The sequence below is a fragment of the Varroa jacobsoni genome, unplaced genomic scaffold (assembly GCF_002532875.2).
Source record: "Varroa jacobsoni isolate VJ856 unplaced genomic scaffold, vjacob_1.0 scaffold_33, whole genome shotgun sequence".
NCBI classification, from domain to species: Eukaryota; Metazoa; Arthropoda; class Arachnida; order Mesostigmata; family Varroidae; genus Varroa; species Varroa jacobsoni.
In genome coordinates, this window is record NW_019212935.1 from 59,814 (window position 1) to 77,107 (window position 17,294).

A 17,294-nucleotide genomic window follows, 5' to 3' on the forward strand; every position below is an offset into this window, starting at 1 on the left:
AGCAGAAAGGACGCCAAATTTAAATAATCGGCTCTTATATATATATATATATATATATATAAACCAATTTAGTTTTATCACCAAACCATAACCTGAAACGTAGGAGCTCTTATAGACCGATGTTTGGTTAATTATTTTCGGTCACCTCTGCTTAACCTCTAGTAAATCTGTAACTTCACTCATATGATATATTGGAAGGTTTTTTTCATTAAATAAATTTCATATAGAATGTAATAGATAACACTCTTGCAATCCAAAACTAAGGCAGTGCCTTGCGTAAAACAAAACGTTTTGGTCAAAATTCAGTGATTTTTCCCTGCGCTACACCACTGTATGCTAGTATACTACTGTATACTGTACAATATACTATTAGAATGAAAACAACTAGTTCTAGTTGCTTGGGGAGCGTTCTTTGCTTACGCTGTTCTAAAAAATCTATTCGTGCATTTTCGAAAACGGTCATACACAAAAAAGCCGATCTGTTTTTTTATAAGTTAACTATACGCCAATTCATGGTAATTCATGTGGCAATCATTAAGCTCTCTAGACATCATAACAGCAAACATTTCGACGTACACTTCCGTATGTAAATAAGTTTCGACGGCGTCAATTGACACCTTAAAAATGCTCTCGACCTTTTAAGCTGACACGGGTAGTTCCATTGACAAGCACCATTTACGCGGTTCTAACAAGTGATACAGGTTATCCGAGGCTGCAGCTTGAAGTCGCTTTGTGAAGCTCGACACACACGCTGTTTTTCATTTATGGCATCAATGCGCGTCGGCGTCGTCCTTTCCGTGAGATCATAATGAAGCCTTAAATCCTTGTTGTGACTCCACATTCTTATTTTAACGAATTTTGGAATGATTATAGCTTGGAATCTTACTCGCTCTACGATAATGGAAAGCTTTTAGGTGTGTGTAATTTTGCCATCTAAAGCTTATTATTTAGGGGCGGAGCCGGCTAAATACAGTTGTGAATCTATTTGAAGGAATGAACAAAACCGTTGTACTTTATTCCATGATAACATCTTCATATTTACGTAAAAACGTAACAAAACAACAATTTAATTCATATGCCGCATGGCGGCTCATGCTTGTACAGTAGAATACTAGAAATATTCTTTAGTGGGTTTTGTTCGCCATCTGTGATCGATAGCTCTGTGACTAGTAGTGCCTACGAAACGAAGAGAGTAACATTACTTCATTGGATCTACCGTCCCTGATTCGCCATGACGTTTTCTTTTGTGCTAAATATTTCAAAGCATCTATAAAAGGACCTCAACTATGCTCGTTGGTATCTTTTCAAAATTGGACATATAACGTTTACAGTCTTGAAAATCGTAATACGCCTATGCATAGTCTGGAACTCTAAGGTCAACGAAGAGGTGTACATTATTAGTGGATAATTTCGATATCAATTTTTGCAGAAGTTGTAGCCTATTAAGGCATACAGAAATTTATGATTATTGTGAAACCATTCGACCGCCAAAACCATTCACCACTTCAGGTATGAACCTGTCTAATTGTCGCGGCGGAACCATGAAACGTAATTTTCGTCTATTTTTGTGTGCTACTTGACTCGATAGTGATAGAACTTATTTATTGACTGAAAACATCATCTATGTTATCATACTTTTATGACCTGCTCTCATTAAAGGCGATCGCACTATTGGTAGAAGAGTCTATAGGGTCAGTGGGAAGCAGTTGCATACTCTTACGCAAACCAATCGTCAATTAACAATTTCTTTGTCAGTAGTCAGCTTGCGCAAATCAACGTATCAGCCTATCTCGGCAACAGACAGAAGGAAATTTTTGCTTCATATGCCCCCGAAAATTCCGGTTCTTCGGGTAAACGGCCGCATCGCAAAACAACATATACTTGTGATTTTCAGTGGTTATGATAAACTCTTGTGAGCCATCGAGAGTCATAATCTACGCTGCAAAATATTTGGCGACGACGAGGTTATCTAAAGACTGCATGTTTTTAGTGTTTAGAATGTATGCTGTACTTTTCTCTCGCGTCTCACTTTAACATAAAGATGTCGTAAAAGATCACATCGATTCCTGTGAGCCTCGTGAGCCACAGGCAAACGCAGCTGATGAACTTCGTCACGAAATAATTACCGCTGAGCTTTTTAAGTTCGAGATCAAAGTGCAGTTTGTATGATGATGAGTTACTCGTTTTTGCAATGTATTAAATGTCAAGAAAAACGAATAAACGAATGAGTTAGTCACGCAATTCGGAATAAAACACCGATGATGTGGTCTGCCAGCAGCTAACAGTGCAGATAGAGCGCGCTCGCTTTGTTTGTCAACATCGATCTAAAATGAAACGGTAAGAAATAAATTGTTTCTGACTCTATTTTGTAGCTTTTTACCTTCTTTTTCCGAAGGCGCTGCATCATTGATTGAAAGTGTTTTCCCATTGAGCCACCAGATAAATTCGTCAACCAGACTTTGGATCATTCCATCGCAGCTCGTTTGCGTAAGTATTAACTCCGGCGAGTTTTCGGTAGCGGTCGCGTAATACAGTAATATCGGGAAACAAGTCCACTGTCCACAAGAGAACTTTGAAAACTTGATGTGGGCATCAGCTTTTTTTTTCGAAAAATCAATGATCAGTTGAAATCACTGGTTAGAATTTATGGTTATAATTATATAATGGAATTAATTAACATTAAGGTGGCAAGATCTATTATCCACTATTTAAAACACCTGCGAGCTTACCTGATCAACGAAAAAATGGGCTGTATCTTTCTAGTCGGTATGATACTTGTATACTGAGCTCTTCTTATGCCCCGGTTCAAATCCCTTGCAGTTTCTTTGAATGATAAAGCCCAGAATTATGTTATTAATTGAATTCGAATATATTGCAGTAGTCAATTTTTTTTATGAATTACCAGATATCCGTTGCTAAGGCAAACAGATATTAGCTGCTCCTCAAGTTGAGCTTGTGGAACATTAGCGTATCAGTCATTGTGGATGCCCTGAGGTGGCACCATTTGAGATGGCTTCATGTACAGGATGCAACAAGGAATGCAAATCCCGTTTTATATAACCTATATCGGTCTAGCAGAAACGTTAGCACTAGGATTGAATGAAATGCAGACGGATTTGCCTGTGAATGCATAAATTGCATTTTACTGTATTGGCACATTCTCAGGGAGCTTTTTAGAAGCGTTCTGATTGTGAGCAGTTAAAAAGTAAGTAAAATAAAATAAGCTTGAGCAGTGACGTGTCTCGCATAATACACCGATAACTTCTGACTAAACTAGAAATTGCTGAGAACTGGGGGGTTGCCTGCCTTATTTTGATTTAGGTTACGCTTTCGTCTACACCGAAAGAAGCGTGAGCAGAATGGCACAAAACGTATTTCATTTTTCTATCGTGTGTCTTGGACGGGGAATGGGAAGAGTCTACTACAAGCTTATCATCATTTCCACCTTTTTGCAGCGAATTAAAGCCTGCGTCTTGAGTATTTTAGGAGTGCTTCTAAGTGCGTCGTTCCGTCGTCTGGCGGCTGCCGTCAAAAAATGCAATGGCTACAATTTATTTGCGAGAAATATAAATGCGTTAACCTGCGCACTGAGCCATTGCAACAACAGATCCTAGCTTTCGTCGGACCCAATGTACCTAATACGAAACCAAGTCAATTTAGAGGCTTACGAGGCCAATCAAAAAAAAAAACAAAACTAGTAGCAAATGCTGAAAGTTAAAATAGTTCGCGATTGAACAGACAAATATTTTTCGTGCATAAAAATTAATTTAAGGCAATACGTCGTAGGTTTCTTAACATTGAATTAATTCAGTTCGCATTATGTAGCACCAGAAAGTGGCTTGCCTCAAACCTACTAGCCAGGTTGTCGCACAATGTTAGTTGCATGAATGTTAGTCAGATGGCTCGAAGGCTTCAACCAAAGAAGTCACCCTCTTCTAATAAAACTAGCAACATTTTCAACATTCAAGGTACGACAACAAGCTTAGCGAGCAGATAACAACAAAACCATGATACACGCTTACAGATATATACAAATATATATCTGTCGTAAATACGCAAGATTAGTATAGATAACAGTTCCAACGAACAGATCTCGCTGAAGCGGAGGCGCTTTACACGGAGCTCATTCACTGGAAAAGGAGGTCAGTTCAAATTGAATATAGCCGATTGCTTCTGCCAAGTCTCGAAGCAATACAGGGCCATTTTGAAGGAAATTTTCAGAGGAACAAGAGCAGCCTGTTAAATTTTAGTGAGTTCTGCGTACAGCAAGTGAATTATTACAAAATAACAAAGATCCGCTCAATATAAAATGATAGTTTTATCTAGTTTTAAATTCTAGATTCAAATGACTTGGTAGTTTGAGTGCGGTACGAGTGAGATGCTTCTCAACTTGGTCATAACAAACGTTTTGGTTTCTCTGATTACATCTCTTATTTATGTATAACAGCAATCTCCGACCGCCTGTGCAGTGATCATTAAATCCGTAATCTGACAAAAACGCGTAATCGCTTAATTTACCCACATCGCTGTATGCGTCTTTAAATGCCCAAATAGATTTCGATCGTCCAAAAAAATTGATCTATCAGGCGGCTTTAGAGCAACTAATGCATCCACACTACATCGTCCAGATTCAAGCTTGAACTTATCAAGCTGTCCGCACGATATATTTTTGAATTTAGCCCATCGCATACGGCGAATTTAGGTATTAGCTGGTGAATATTATGGACAGTGGGTGCTTACAAACCCGGTGACTAAATTACTTTAATATAAAATCAGGTGATGGGATGTGTATACGTAAATTCAAAAATATTAAAAGCATAATGGCTGTAGAGACCTGTTTCCCAACTCATCAACTTCATAGGGGTAGCTTACCAATACGGGGCTCGTTGTGAGCAAATTAACTAATATATTTCAACAGAGGGATCCTTTCGAATGAAATACTTGTACATAATAATAATAAGCCTATTCAGCTATATTATTTCAGGGTACACACATAAAATCTCTTAACATCTGGTTGTACTAAATTTGCCAGTCACACAGGAGTGTTGAACACGTTGCTCCTTTTTCTCGCGAATCATAAATCTCTTCTCGCGTTTCGGCAGAATTACATGGGTGGTGTGATACGGAATGTAAATATTTATACTTCTATGAGTATATTTATGCTTACGGACTTTGAATTTTCCACTTTGAAAACTACAAACTTTGAATTTGAACTGGAATGTTGGGGCCAATCGTACTCCTTTTAGAGATCATTTAATCTTATAAGCGCTGTAATAGCACTGCCTGAAAAAACAATATGCTGTTTTTGGATTTATCTGTGCTCCCACTGCTTACACGCACACATACACGTGTAACTGTTGGTCGTCATAAGCGCCAAAACTAAGCTTTTTTTTTGACAGATTACGTATACATGGCTCTTACCTACCCGGTCACGTTATAATAATATGATAATCTCTATAACCCTTGCTATTACTATATTTATTAGGAGAGAAGATAATAAATTTATTAGTAAAGAGAACACATTTTACCAAATCGAGCTACTTTACTTAAAGACGTATACTTATTGTTGGCAACAACCAAATCTAGACAAACTTGAAGAGTATACCGAAACACGTAAGAACTTTCGCATTTCAATAAAATTCAGAGTGGAGCAGACCTTGGCGCTGCGAAAACATTTGTATTTTATTACAAAACTAATTTTTATTTACAGCATTATCCTTATAAACCGTACTAAGGCTTTTACCCATTTTGCTTTTTTGGTGAAAGATATTATGATATTTTGACCACTCTATGCGTTACTAACTTCAGGTATTTGCATAAAATATAAAAAGCGAAAGAAAAAACAGAGCATTGTGGAAGTTCTTTTAAAAAAGTTCTGTGGTACATTACCTTATCCTGTTAATGTTGGTTAAAAAGGTTCGTGGCATTGAACCGAACACTTTTTGTGTTCGAAAGTTTTGACGATGACTAAAATTCAGGAGTGCTGCTATAAATAGTTCTTGACGCGCATGCCCAGCATTATAGCAGTAATTGCAGTAAAGTTCCCAGAGCCAGAACTAAACGTCGGTAGAGTACTTATCATCAAATGATTTATCTTTTCTAACTTTATATTAGACATACACAGCTCATGTTGCAGCGTTGATAGGTTATTAGTTCGTATGTTGCACTCTCTAGTTTATAAGCCCTTTACGATTACTCGGTTTTTTAAATAAATTAACTATTAAGGATATGGTTAAATCTAAACAACAATTGAAATGATAATAACGAATGGACCTATAACAAAAAAAAAACTGTATTTGATTTGATTTGATTTTTATACTAATTTTGAGGCATTCTTCTATACTAGTTTTGAGTTATGAAAAACCTGAAAAATGAAATGAAAGTTGGAAGGTCTGGAGACCAGAAGTGGGGAAGTTGAACGGTGGTAAAACAAGCTTATCCTCAAAATGAACAATACAGAGTCAAGAAAAATTCAAGGAAACTGATTGACTAGAGTTACCTAGAGTACTAGGTTGGTAACCGTTACGATCGGTGAAAAAGCAATGTTCATATGTGAATTATTAAAAAATTGATCTCTTTTGAAGATTTTAGCGATCGACTGTGATCTGACTCCAAACGGTGGGAAAAAGAGTAATGGTATTTTCACGGGAGTTCCGGTGTGTAACGTTTCCTACATTTTTTTTTAAATGAAACATTTCAAAAAACTTTTTTGAGCAAAAATCTACTCTTGTTCGACTCTTATATGTATTGAAGAAACAATAAAACAGTTTAGTCAGCGCACGTCAGGAAATTACATATGATTTCTTTATTTGTTTGATAGCTCTTTTTCTATTAACTGTCATGTTGTTGCTATATAAAAAAATATTAATTGGATATAACTTTGTCTGTATCATTTCTCTATTCAACCTATATTTTGAGCTATATGTATACTTAAATAACGTGGGGGTGAGATTAACGTGTATTGCTATTCTCATCGTATTTTCACTCTTCGACGTCTTTTGGGAGACTCGAAAGGAGGAAGATCTGATAGCGTTTCAACATCGCTACGGACTTTTACGTTCTGCAGTTGCATTGTTTATTTCATTCCGTTTACGATTTCAAACACTTCGGGATGGAAATAGATTGAAGAAAGAAATAGGTTCCGACCAGAAAAGCTAGTGTACAATAAAATCGATAGATTGCACAGCTATTGATTCGTGCAGCATAACATTTCTTTAACTGACACACCCCACACTATAGAGATACACACAAATACAATGCACACAACCAACGCACCTCAACTTCATAGAATTGTTTCGTCGAACAACGCTTAAATTCGTGCTATCCCGGTTATCTGGGTGCAATTCCCGTCGGCTGAGCTATTCTAATTGTCCCTCAGACGCCTCGACACCAACTACTGTTTGTTTTTTGTTGACTCCATTTATTATTACGTTAAATTATACCTGATTCACTCGATTGCAACAATACATGCGTAATATGCTAATTCACACCAACTTCTTCATACAATCCCCAAATGAGTGACAGCATTTTTTTTTTCATCTAGCATCCATATATACAAGCAAACTTAATAAAGATTGCAAGTTAAGGACCGGTTTGTTCTGTTTGTTAAGTTTAAATAAAAGACAGTAATTCTGTTGTCCACAAGAGAGAGCAGCAGAATAACAATACAAACAGTAGAGAACCACTATAGAAAAAGTAAGAGTTTTCCAGGAAAGTGTGCGATTTAGCCAGATTAGTATATTAGCTACACGAATGCGAATGTTCAAACATAACGAAATACTACACAAATCTAACATATGTATGCTATAGCAAGCTATATACATGAAAATAAAGATTACTTTGTAATGAGGTGTTTGAGGCTGCTAACAACAAAAGTGAGACCAAGCAATACGTCACAATGTGTTCTTGATTTTTTGTATCTCCCTGTATTTGCCATACTGATGCTTCTTTAACACAGCGTAAACTTCTATTAAGATGTATCGCATTATAAAGTATGGCTTTCAGCACCTGTTAAGGATCGTAAAGGTCATCACTTACAACTTACGTTTTAGCTTTTCTATAAATAGATCCACGATCCACTCGTTTCGTCTCCCATCCCCAATTTATTATCCTTTTCTGCTTTTCTATTTTCTTTGTTTTTCTCTCTGTTATCATCCTACCTCACGCACCTCTATTTGTCTTTAGAGAATGCCTCATCATACCGATTTTTTCCCTTCCACTCATATCATCACGTGAACACCCGCACGTACAGGTCAACCATCAGTCGACTACTATGGCAAAATACACATTCTATTATACAAGCAACAGCATCGCCATCACTTCGTTCATTCTTCGCATTGTCGCACTGTCAAATTGTAAATATAATTTAATTTCATTGTAATAATATAATTACAGTTGTGATACCATTATGACGGTTACACTCTTTTACAACACATTCAGCCACACACATCCGCGGCTTTTAGACTAGATTCTCTTTCCTATTCTCGTCAATAAATTTGTTCCTTTTACCTATAAACATATCTCAGTGCTCGCCTCGTCTTTTGTTTTGAATTGTATACAGAATATATATATATATATATATCCACTAGATAAGTTACCGGTATCGTCACTTGCCATGGTCAATGTCAATGAAAGGCATACTTTCGACAAATATTCTTGTTCCTATGGATTAGTCGGCCGCATAGTTATTAACACAATGAATTCAACTCGACATATGAAACGCGACAACATACTCGTCTCCAGCATTTCTGTGTTTTGCTTTTTACCTTTTATGACGCCTTATTTTACGTGTGATATTGTTTATTGAACTATAGGATTATTTTAGCCACGAACCCGTGGATGATTGATTGTTTAATTGAGCAGCTTTATTTACACCGCTCCATTGCTGGTACACGCTGATTTGTTGAATTTTGCAGCTCGTGAATTTGAGGTCAGTTTGACGGTAGACAATGCCACGAGCTCACGGCAGCAGACAAGTCAGAGGTATAGTCACCAGGCCATCTTACTACTCCATCCACGTACGCTTCTATATCCATCACATGTTGCTAATACAGCATTGGTCAATCGATAGCCAACAATTTTTAGCCATCGCTTACTCGAACCCTCATCGAACGACTACAATGAATGTGCATAGCCCTTCTACGAGAAACTACATTTAACGCTATAAGGAAGGCGACGTTGAATTACTCGTAGGGGCTTAACTGTGAGGTACTTAGAATTCATGCATATAAGACGACTATCCTGGTAGCGTAGCATCTTGGGCATTATGGCATTTTCCTCAGCACCTGATTCCTTGGTTTCAGGCTCATTTTTTAAAATCTAAGTTTGGCGATTGGGTTTCATAGCGTTTGTACCCGCTTCATTAGTACCACGATTCCTCTGCTTGGTTGCTTCAGTAACTAAAGGAAATGCTCAAGTATCAACTATCAAGTCTTCTGCATAGGGCCTTCAATAGCAATACTTCTCTCGCTGTTATGTGGTGCTCTTGGCATGAGAATATAAAAAAACGTTATTTTAAGAGATTAGGGGTGGATCTCTCATCATTTTTAAATGAGTAGTAAGAAGAAATGTATATTTCATAAGGGAACGATTTAGAGGGAATTTGAATTGTCTAATGGATTTACGACTGATTCATCACTGAGCTAAGTGTAAAAGGAGATCGTTTTGGAATCTACTGCTTGGTGCCTTGTTACTAATTATTAAAAAAATAAAAACTAAATTACGATACCAGAGTTCTCGTTATGAAGCTAGACTCCATCAGATTTTGATGTCATTAGCCGCGATCCGATCACATGTACCATTGAGACCCTGAGCATAGATCCTGAGTGCCCAATTTTCTATCGAACCTGCGAATTTATCGATCGGTTAGCTCAATCGGGCCCAGTTACAAGCTCGACCTCTTCACCGCCAGGCTCGTGACCGGTCGGAGGAGAATTATCATCAGTCGTAGCGCCACCTGTGGCTTGCATGACCTGCATACCACTATGATGGTACATTGACACCGGTATGGCCACCATACTGCCGACCGGGAACGAAGCTGACCCGTCCTCGCCCGTCAGAATGATCTGACCGCCCTGGCTAAGCGCGTTTTCCAGGGTGGCCACAGCGTCCGAGCCGGCCATCTCAACCGTTGTGGTAGTTCCGCCTACCGCTTCAACGGTAGCACCGCCTACCACTGTGCCTACAGTACCAGCCTCCTCAACTTGGAGAACTTGACCACCCTCGACCGCGACCGCACTCACACCTGCCGCAGTCTGCGGCAATGCTGACATCGTCCTCAGTTGTGCCTGTGTTCCATCCGCCAAAGTGACCACTGTTGTTGCAGGATCCACCTGAATTATGGATACACTGCCGTCAGGATTGTTGATTGCTTGCACCATTGTTGTGCCATAGATGCTGCCGTTACTCGAATAGATCGTCTGCGCCGCATTCGCTAGTGATTCTGCGCTTAACTGTATGAGGGTTTGTCCACCTTGGGTAGCTACAATCTGAGCTGTTGCCGCTCCAGGTGGGGGAGCACTTGTCTGATTTGCCTGCGCAACCACACATCCGGTCCTGTTAACTGCTGCCGTCGCGCCAGCGGCCGTCTGAATTGCTCGAATAACAGTTTCCTTATTGTCATCGTCGACTTCGGCCGCCGAGTGGACCACCGTAGGCTGCTGCGTGGGTGTTGCTTCGCCAAAAGCTGGCAAGAGATCTTCGCGCCCATGGTATCTGAAGGCAAAAACGAAACCGATTAAAAATCATTTGGTTAAAGTTATAGTTCATTAGAAGTTTCAGTATGTTCTGCAATGCATTCTAGACGAAAAATTTTAACTGAGCATATTATTGGTAAAAAAACAAACACAATGAATGGGCAAACTGATCAGAACGACTCATTTATATAGATATAAAATATAATCAAGTAGTCCCACCTACCGATAGCAATTAATGACAATTTGTCTAAGAGCGTGCGTCCAAGAAACGCGTTGTTTGTCTTCGTCAGATCGTACATCACTGCGGACATTTGCCCAAGGCAAGTCTTGGGGCCACCAGGGCGGCCGGGTACTTTCGCGACCCCAACCCGGTTTGCCACGCCCCGTTGAATATTTTAGCATCAAGGGAATAAAACATCGAAGCTGGGCCTGCGTCATCTTTTCGACCGGTGTCGGAATGCCTATCAGCAGCATGAAACATAGAAAACCAAGAGTGTGTAGAATGTATACATAATATAATAATAATAATAATAATATTATTATTATTATTATTATTAAAGTCTGTTAAATGTGCGCAGTTCTAAATTGTATTCACCTACTGGATCCGAGTGAAGACAAAATTGCTAATGTTAAGCTTAGCCCAAAAGACTGACGGAGGCGTGTTTTGAAAGCCATTCCAAGTTGGCACTAATACAAGCTGATCTGAAAGCTTTATCCAGGGCTGTAGTAAGAGGAAGATGCGTCTAAATTGACGGAATAGGCATGTTTAAAAGACGATTGACATCGATTGTGAGGCGTCGGCACCCCAAAAGTCGTAAGGGAAGGAAATGTGCTTTGCACCTACTGTCTCATATATATATATATATATATATATATATATATATATATGTCGAATAAGTAGCCTTAAATCTGCGCGTATCGCGAGCACACTAAACTATATATATATATATATATATATATATACAGATCTGAACCTTAGACTGACGGTATAATTCCTGACGAATTTACTAGCAACAAAGAGAATTTCGAATGCTGTCGCCGGATTGTCAGAGCGGCTGGTGACAGCGGTAAGCACGAGAGACATCTCCGACGGACTATTTCCTGATACATTAAAAGCAAACAGGGCGCGATACATGCTGTACATTTTTATCGATAGAAAGCAGTCTGTTCAAAATGAAGAGATGATCTTCAGATAATCTGTGTATTCTACCAGGCATTACCCTCAGAGCATCACTACTAAAAAAATATGAGCTTGCGAAATACCCTTAAGCTACCTCCCTATACGGAAAGAACATATCACAACATCAGGCAGAAGCAACGCCTTTCTATTAGTAAGAAAAGAAAGGTCTCTACTGCCCAATAATAACACGGTGTTTAGATGCCTCATATATCATGTAAGCCTGCCATTTCACCGTTGCTTGAACATGTATCTTTGAGCTATTAATAGAAGATGAGAAAAACCAGCATTTTCAACATGTTTGTCAAATCTATTAACCACTAGCTTTTCAAAAATCCTGGATAAGTAGTCCTTTAGGGATACTAAGTTAGCAGCCCGGGTACGGGCTTTTTCTTTATTTTAATAGAGGGACAATTCTCGCGCCTTCACTCTTGTAGGAAAACATCCTGCGCCAATAAATGGTTCACTATACCTTCTAGAACGCGCATTCATCAATAGCTCATTCAGGACACTAACAGCTCTACATTTCCACCTAGCTTTCGTACTTTTTAGAGCCATCTGAACCCCAAGCGCACTGGTATAATTTAGCCTAAACGATGCTCCATTCGTCTGCTGAATCTATGTCATTTCTGCCCGAACGTCAGCATGTATGTCAGTAGTCGGGTTGGAGCTTGCAAAGTGTCTGTTCAAGTCATTGACATTGGAATTGATATCCAAGGTCAAGATCCAACATAGATGGTAAATCCGTTGTGGATTTCTTTCTGCCACAGAATTCTGCAATAAATTTTCGTAGTGTGGAATAATTGGCTCTTAGCATCGTAAATCGGCCCTTGTGGAACGTGTCCTCGCAAACTGTAGAGCCGTTCTATATGTTCCAAAAGCATTGTATTAATATATCAGTTTTTACGCCATTTGTACAACTTACTGAAATTGTGCTTAGAACGTCATAGCCCTGGTGCGAATTCGAACTGGCGGGCGAATGCTCCCCAAACAATCTCTGTCTGTCTCTATCTATTATCTCTAATAGGTAGCTACTCACGGAAGTAAGCACAAGTCGTGCCCATAATTAACACCTCTTCATCGTGACATAAGCATGGGAAAAATGCTAATTAGAATAACTTGGCCAAAGACACGCTTCCAACTTGTTAGTTTTAGTCATCTATACCAAATCAATAGAATCTTGTATTAACGTAATTAATAACCTTGTTAATAATACTCACTCTAAAATATGAGAGTAGGCCTATATGGTAGATTAAAAGATTCAGCTAGTACTTAAGTCACCCACTGTAAATTAGGTATTGGACAAACGGCTCATAATGCCTATTGTAAAAAAGACGTGTTCATTGTGTAATTATTTAGACGAGATGAAGTATAAGAAAATAAACAGAAGTTACCGTCAATGACGAGAGGTGGTAGGTCGTGCAAGCCTTCGGTATTCCCGTTGGCTGCAACTGTTCCGGTGCCCAGTTGTCCTGGTGTCCCATTAAGGCCCGTTACGGGTGGGGCATGAGCCGCTAGTGCATTCTCAAGCTCTGTGATGACAGCTGTCTTGAGTAAATCGCGCATTACATTTTCCAGGGGCTGAGCGCCAAAAACCTTGAAATTATCAGTCGGCTTACCGGGCGTAGCGATCATCACCACGGCTTGCTGGCCGATGCGTGTGGTGTATTCATCTATGGTAGCTTTCAGTTCTCGTAATAGCCGCGTCTGCTGTCTTCGCCGGATAGACGGATCCGTTTCGAATGAATGGGGACGTTTACGTTTTTTGCCTTAATGAATTAAATATGCTTATCCTTTGAATTAATTGTTTGGAGCTTTTCATCTTGAATATGGTTGTACCTACATTCGTTTAGCTGTGCTTTCATTTTCTTTGCTAGGATAAGTTCTAAATCTTCATATAATTCCCCAAATCAGATAAAGAGTGCGCTAGAGCAGGCTAAATATATTCGGGCTAAAATATTGTACTAAATGTTGCTACGAAGACTAAGAAGTCGCCTTAGAAAGCATCTAAACCAAAGAAAAGCGCAGAAAAAACAACGATTGTCTGTATCCCACATACCTGTTGCAATGGCGGCGGCTGCTGCAAGACCGACTGTACCGGCGGCCATGAGCCTTTGCGTGACTTCATCGTTGGCCACTGCAGCATTCGTGAGTAGATCGGAATCGTCGAACTGCTCACTTTCTGGAGTTGACGGTGGAGAGCGGATGACATCATCATGCAATCCGAGACTTGTCGTCGTAATAACCGTGGTTGGTCCTCCGGTAACGAGGCCTCCCCCGCCAGCCGGTGCTCCCACTGGGGTTCCGCTACCGCCAACAGTCTGAACGATTGTTGGAACGCCCGTGGGTACGACAACATGTTGTTGGGGTGTCTGCTGTTGTGGTACTAACGATGCGTTTACGACGGTGGACGCAAGCAAAGCCTGCGTGGGCGATGTAGACGACGATGCAGTCGAGACAACGGCATTCATTGTTGCCAGAGCCCGTTGGTATTTGTGGAACAGCCACGGAAACGGCCCCTTCCACTCCCGTGGAGTTGGCGGGCCGCTATCCGTGGCCTCTCCTGGTCACCCGTCAGTCAGCACAACCTCTGCACTTTTCTGGAGAAATCGTCGAACTCGCCCCTGCTGTCGTTCTTGAGGTGGTCCCTCATATAGAGAGTACTGGCGGGTTCACATCACCAACTTCAACGTTAACACACCCAGCCTACCTGGAAACAATAGGTAGCTTCAATAAATTCAATAGTAAATAAGTCGATGAAAAACGCTATTAGATACACGTTTTGCATGGAAATGGCACTCTTTAATTTGCTCATTTGTTACGTTCCACTAAAAAAACAACCGCTGTGATATAAAACGCGACCCTGCAAAGGTATACCGCACCAAATACTTATTTCATAACAACTGTGCATGAACTTAACCAAAACAAAAAAAAATTATTCGTGAACTTTAGTTGACTCAAAAGGCATGAAGAGGTTCACATGGCAACAATTTCCCTAGATGAGAAAAATAAAAATATGTTGAACTACAAGCATTTCCAATGCCTTCTATTTTAGCAACATTATTTCTATGTGCATATTTCCATAAAAGCCCCTGATAGTAGCGTCTTTCATCATCTTTAGAGAGTTTTCGTTGGATTAATTGTCAGTAGGCTAACGAAAATACGCCCATTTTGGGTAACTCAAGTAATAATAAGTAACTAACGATATATTCGATCATTGCAATTAAGCGTATATCTTAATTGCTGACTGAAAGGACATCGTTGCTAGGAACATTGTTGACTTGTTTGTCTCGCAGAGTTAACTAATCATGTGAATTCAACAAGAATCGTTTGCGTCTATGTTAGATGTCTGAGGTCAGCTGTTAAGCAGCATCCTGCCTTTCCGTACGTTACAAAAGATTTGGCATATATGTACATGAAGAGAATACAAGGAAAACTAATTAGTTGTTATGCTATGCAGTTCATATCTATGTTTGCCGTTTTATTTCCAGTATCGCCATTAGGCACTCCATCGGACGGGTGGCTCCCAGCATGAAACGAAGTCTGCCTATGCGCGGGTTCGAACCTAGACCACAACGTGTCTCTAAGATGCGCAGGCAAATATGTTAACCACTGGGCTATTACGGGGGTCTGCTTAAATAACAAGATACAGTAGTCTTTAATTGATAAAAACACGAAAGCCACATTGGCCAAAGATGCGTGCATTCGCTACTATTGAAAGAAAAATTATTAATACGACCATTGGGACGTTGAAGGGGAAATCAATATATGGAGACGAATAAAAAATAAACATACTTTGATTTAAATTGAGCATTTATTCGCGTCCGCTATGCGTGCCTGCTTAGCGTCCGCTTCACTTCCCATCCCATCCTTTTGTTCTGTACATTTTAATTGTGTAAGTTGTACGAAATTTTTTGAAGCTAACTACCTTCACTGAAAATGGACGGGTAGAGATTTGTCTCCGAAGTGCATGAAATAGTCAACAAAATACAGTCAAGATAGTCCCCCTTTCTAGGTAAATAATGTGCAAAGGCTGGATTTAGGGAGTCAATTGGCTACAATCGTTTCTTCCTCCATTTGGTTAGGTTATTGTCACTTATATATATGGGTCACGCTGCTGGGTTACGAAGTATTTATACTGTGTATAGAACAGTGTCAGCAAGGAGCCCTAATACTGTGCGCTTGCCCGAAATAGAAAGAAGCATGGCTGACGACTGGTCCCATGGAGCTCACATAGAGTGGCGCGGTGCGCTGTTTTAACCGTCGCCGCGCGTCTATTGCGGCGAGCATGAGCCACGGTATTCATTGGCTAGTACGGGCGTTTGGCCGCGCCTGTGCGATGTAAGCAAGCAATCACCCTCGGCCCGTTGGTCCTCTCTGCGCCGCCGGTAGCTTCTGCGATTGCGCTGCGCGTCAGGGACTGGTCTGCATGCGCCAAAAGGGGCCATAGGACAGGACAACAATCAAAACGCGCAGCTCGTATCGAGACAGCAAAGGGACTGTCAGTTAGAAACGACAGTCGTGCCAAACAAACACAGTTCGATCCTACAGCACCAGCATCACAAGGAAACATAAAAAAACTCGAGGCATTTTAAACACGTTGGATACACATTCTGCACATTATCATCGAGGTCACTTACCGTGAGCGTCGTATCGTGTCCGGTCCCAACGAGCACTATAGACACCCCGCTATCGTTGTCGCTGCGCTCTTCGTTAACTCCAACAGCCATACCTAAGCCTAACCGAACGGCGACTATCAGTAGTGCTCACTGAACCGATCTACACGCACAAAGATCACGCATCTAGTCACTCGCATCAGTGTAAGGCTGCTCATGCTCACCACGTAATGTTTTGTGTCGAGTGGATGTGCTTACGTGAAGTTATAGTTGCAAATCTCACGATAGAATGCTAATAATAAGCAAACAGATGTTTTGTTTCGAGCGGTAGTAGGGGATCTCTAGTGCGCAAGCGCAGACCGCTATAACGCTAGCCACATCTGGACGTTCGAACCGAACGGGGTATCGCTCGAATCGCTACGGAGTTTCCTCGCAAGTTCACCCACCTTGTTGACTCGTTGAAGTGATGCAAAGTGGACAATAAATATTTGATTTATCAAATTCTACTCGGCATGAGCATAAGAATGCAGCTGATGGGTGACGTCAACTATGAATGCAAGGATATGACACAAGATACGCACAAACACAGCTACACACCCATAGAGACACACATATGCTTATTCGAAACTTGGAAAACCTGTAATAAAATAGCTCAATTAATATGATATCATCCAAATCTCATTTGAATAAATGAATGACAAAATTCACAACTTTTTGTTTAAAAGTTACTATTCTATTTATTGAAAAATATAGAATTCGTGGAGCTATTCAAAAGTCTATAGTAATTTCGCGATTTGAAGAATCTTT

At 40.1% G+C, this 17,294-nt stretch overlaps 2 protein-coding genes across 3 annotated transcripts in view; one reads left to right on the forward strand and one right to left on the reverse strand.

The window, feature by feature from the left end:
* Positions 1-1,926: 1,926 nt before the first annotated feature.
* Positions 1,927-17,294, forward strand: part of LOC111259260 (putative ubiquitin carboxyl-terminal hydrolase MINDY-4) — a 45,905-nt gene continuing 30,537 nt past the window's right edge. The window contains exon 1 of the mRNA XM_022831172.2: positions 1,927-2,337. The gene's annotated coding sequence lies outside the window, so the exon portion shown is untranslated. The remainder of the gene's footprint in view (positions 2,338-17,294) is intronic.
* Positions 6,783-17,105, reverse strand: LOC111259250 (nuclear respiratory factor 1). Of its 2 annotated transcripts, none has more exons than XM_022831124.2 (5): positions 16,512-17,105; positions 13,931-14,577; positions 13,266-13,640; positions 10,918-11,155; positions 6,783-10,713 (listed from the first exon to the last, which is right to left on the reverse strand). In XM_022831124.2, the coding sequence occupies exons 2-5, from the start codon at positions 14,340-14,342 to the stop codon at positions 9,870-9,872; spliced, it is 1,869 nt and encodes a 622-aa protein (XP_022686859.1). In that variant the 5' UTR covers positions 14,343-14,577; positions 16,512-17,105; the 3' UTR covers positions 6,783-9,869. The 2 variants fall into 2 exon arrangements, with proteins under 2 accessions (XP_022686859.1, XP_022686848.1); XM_022831113.2 differs by having other exon boundaries at positions 13,931-14,581.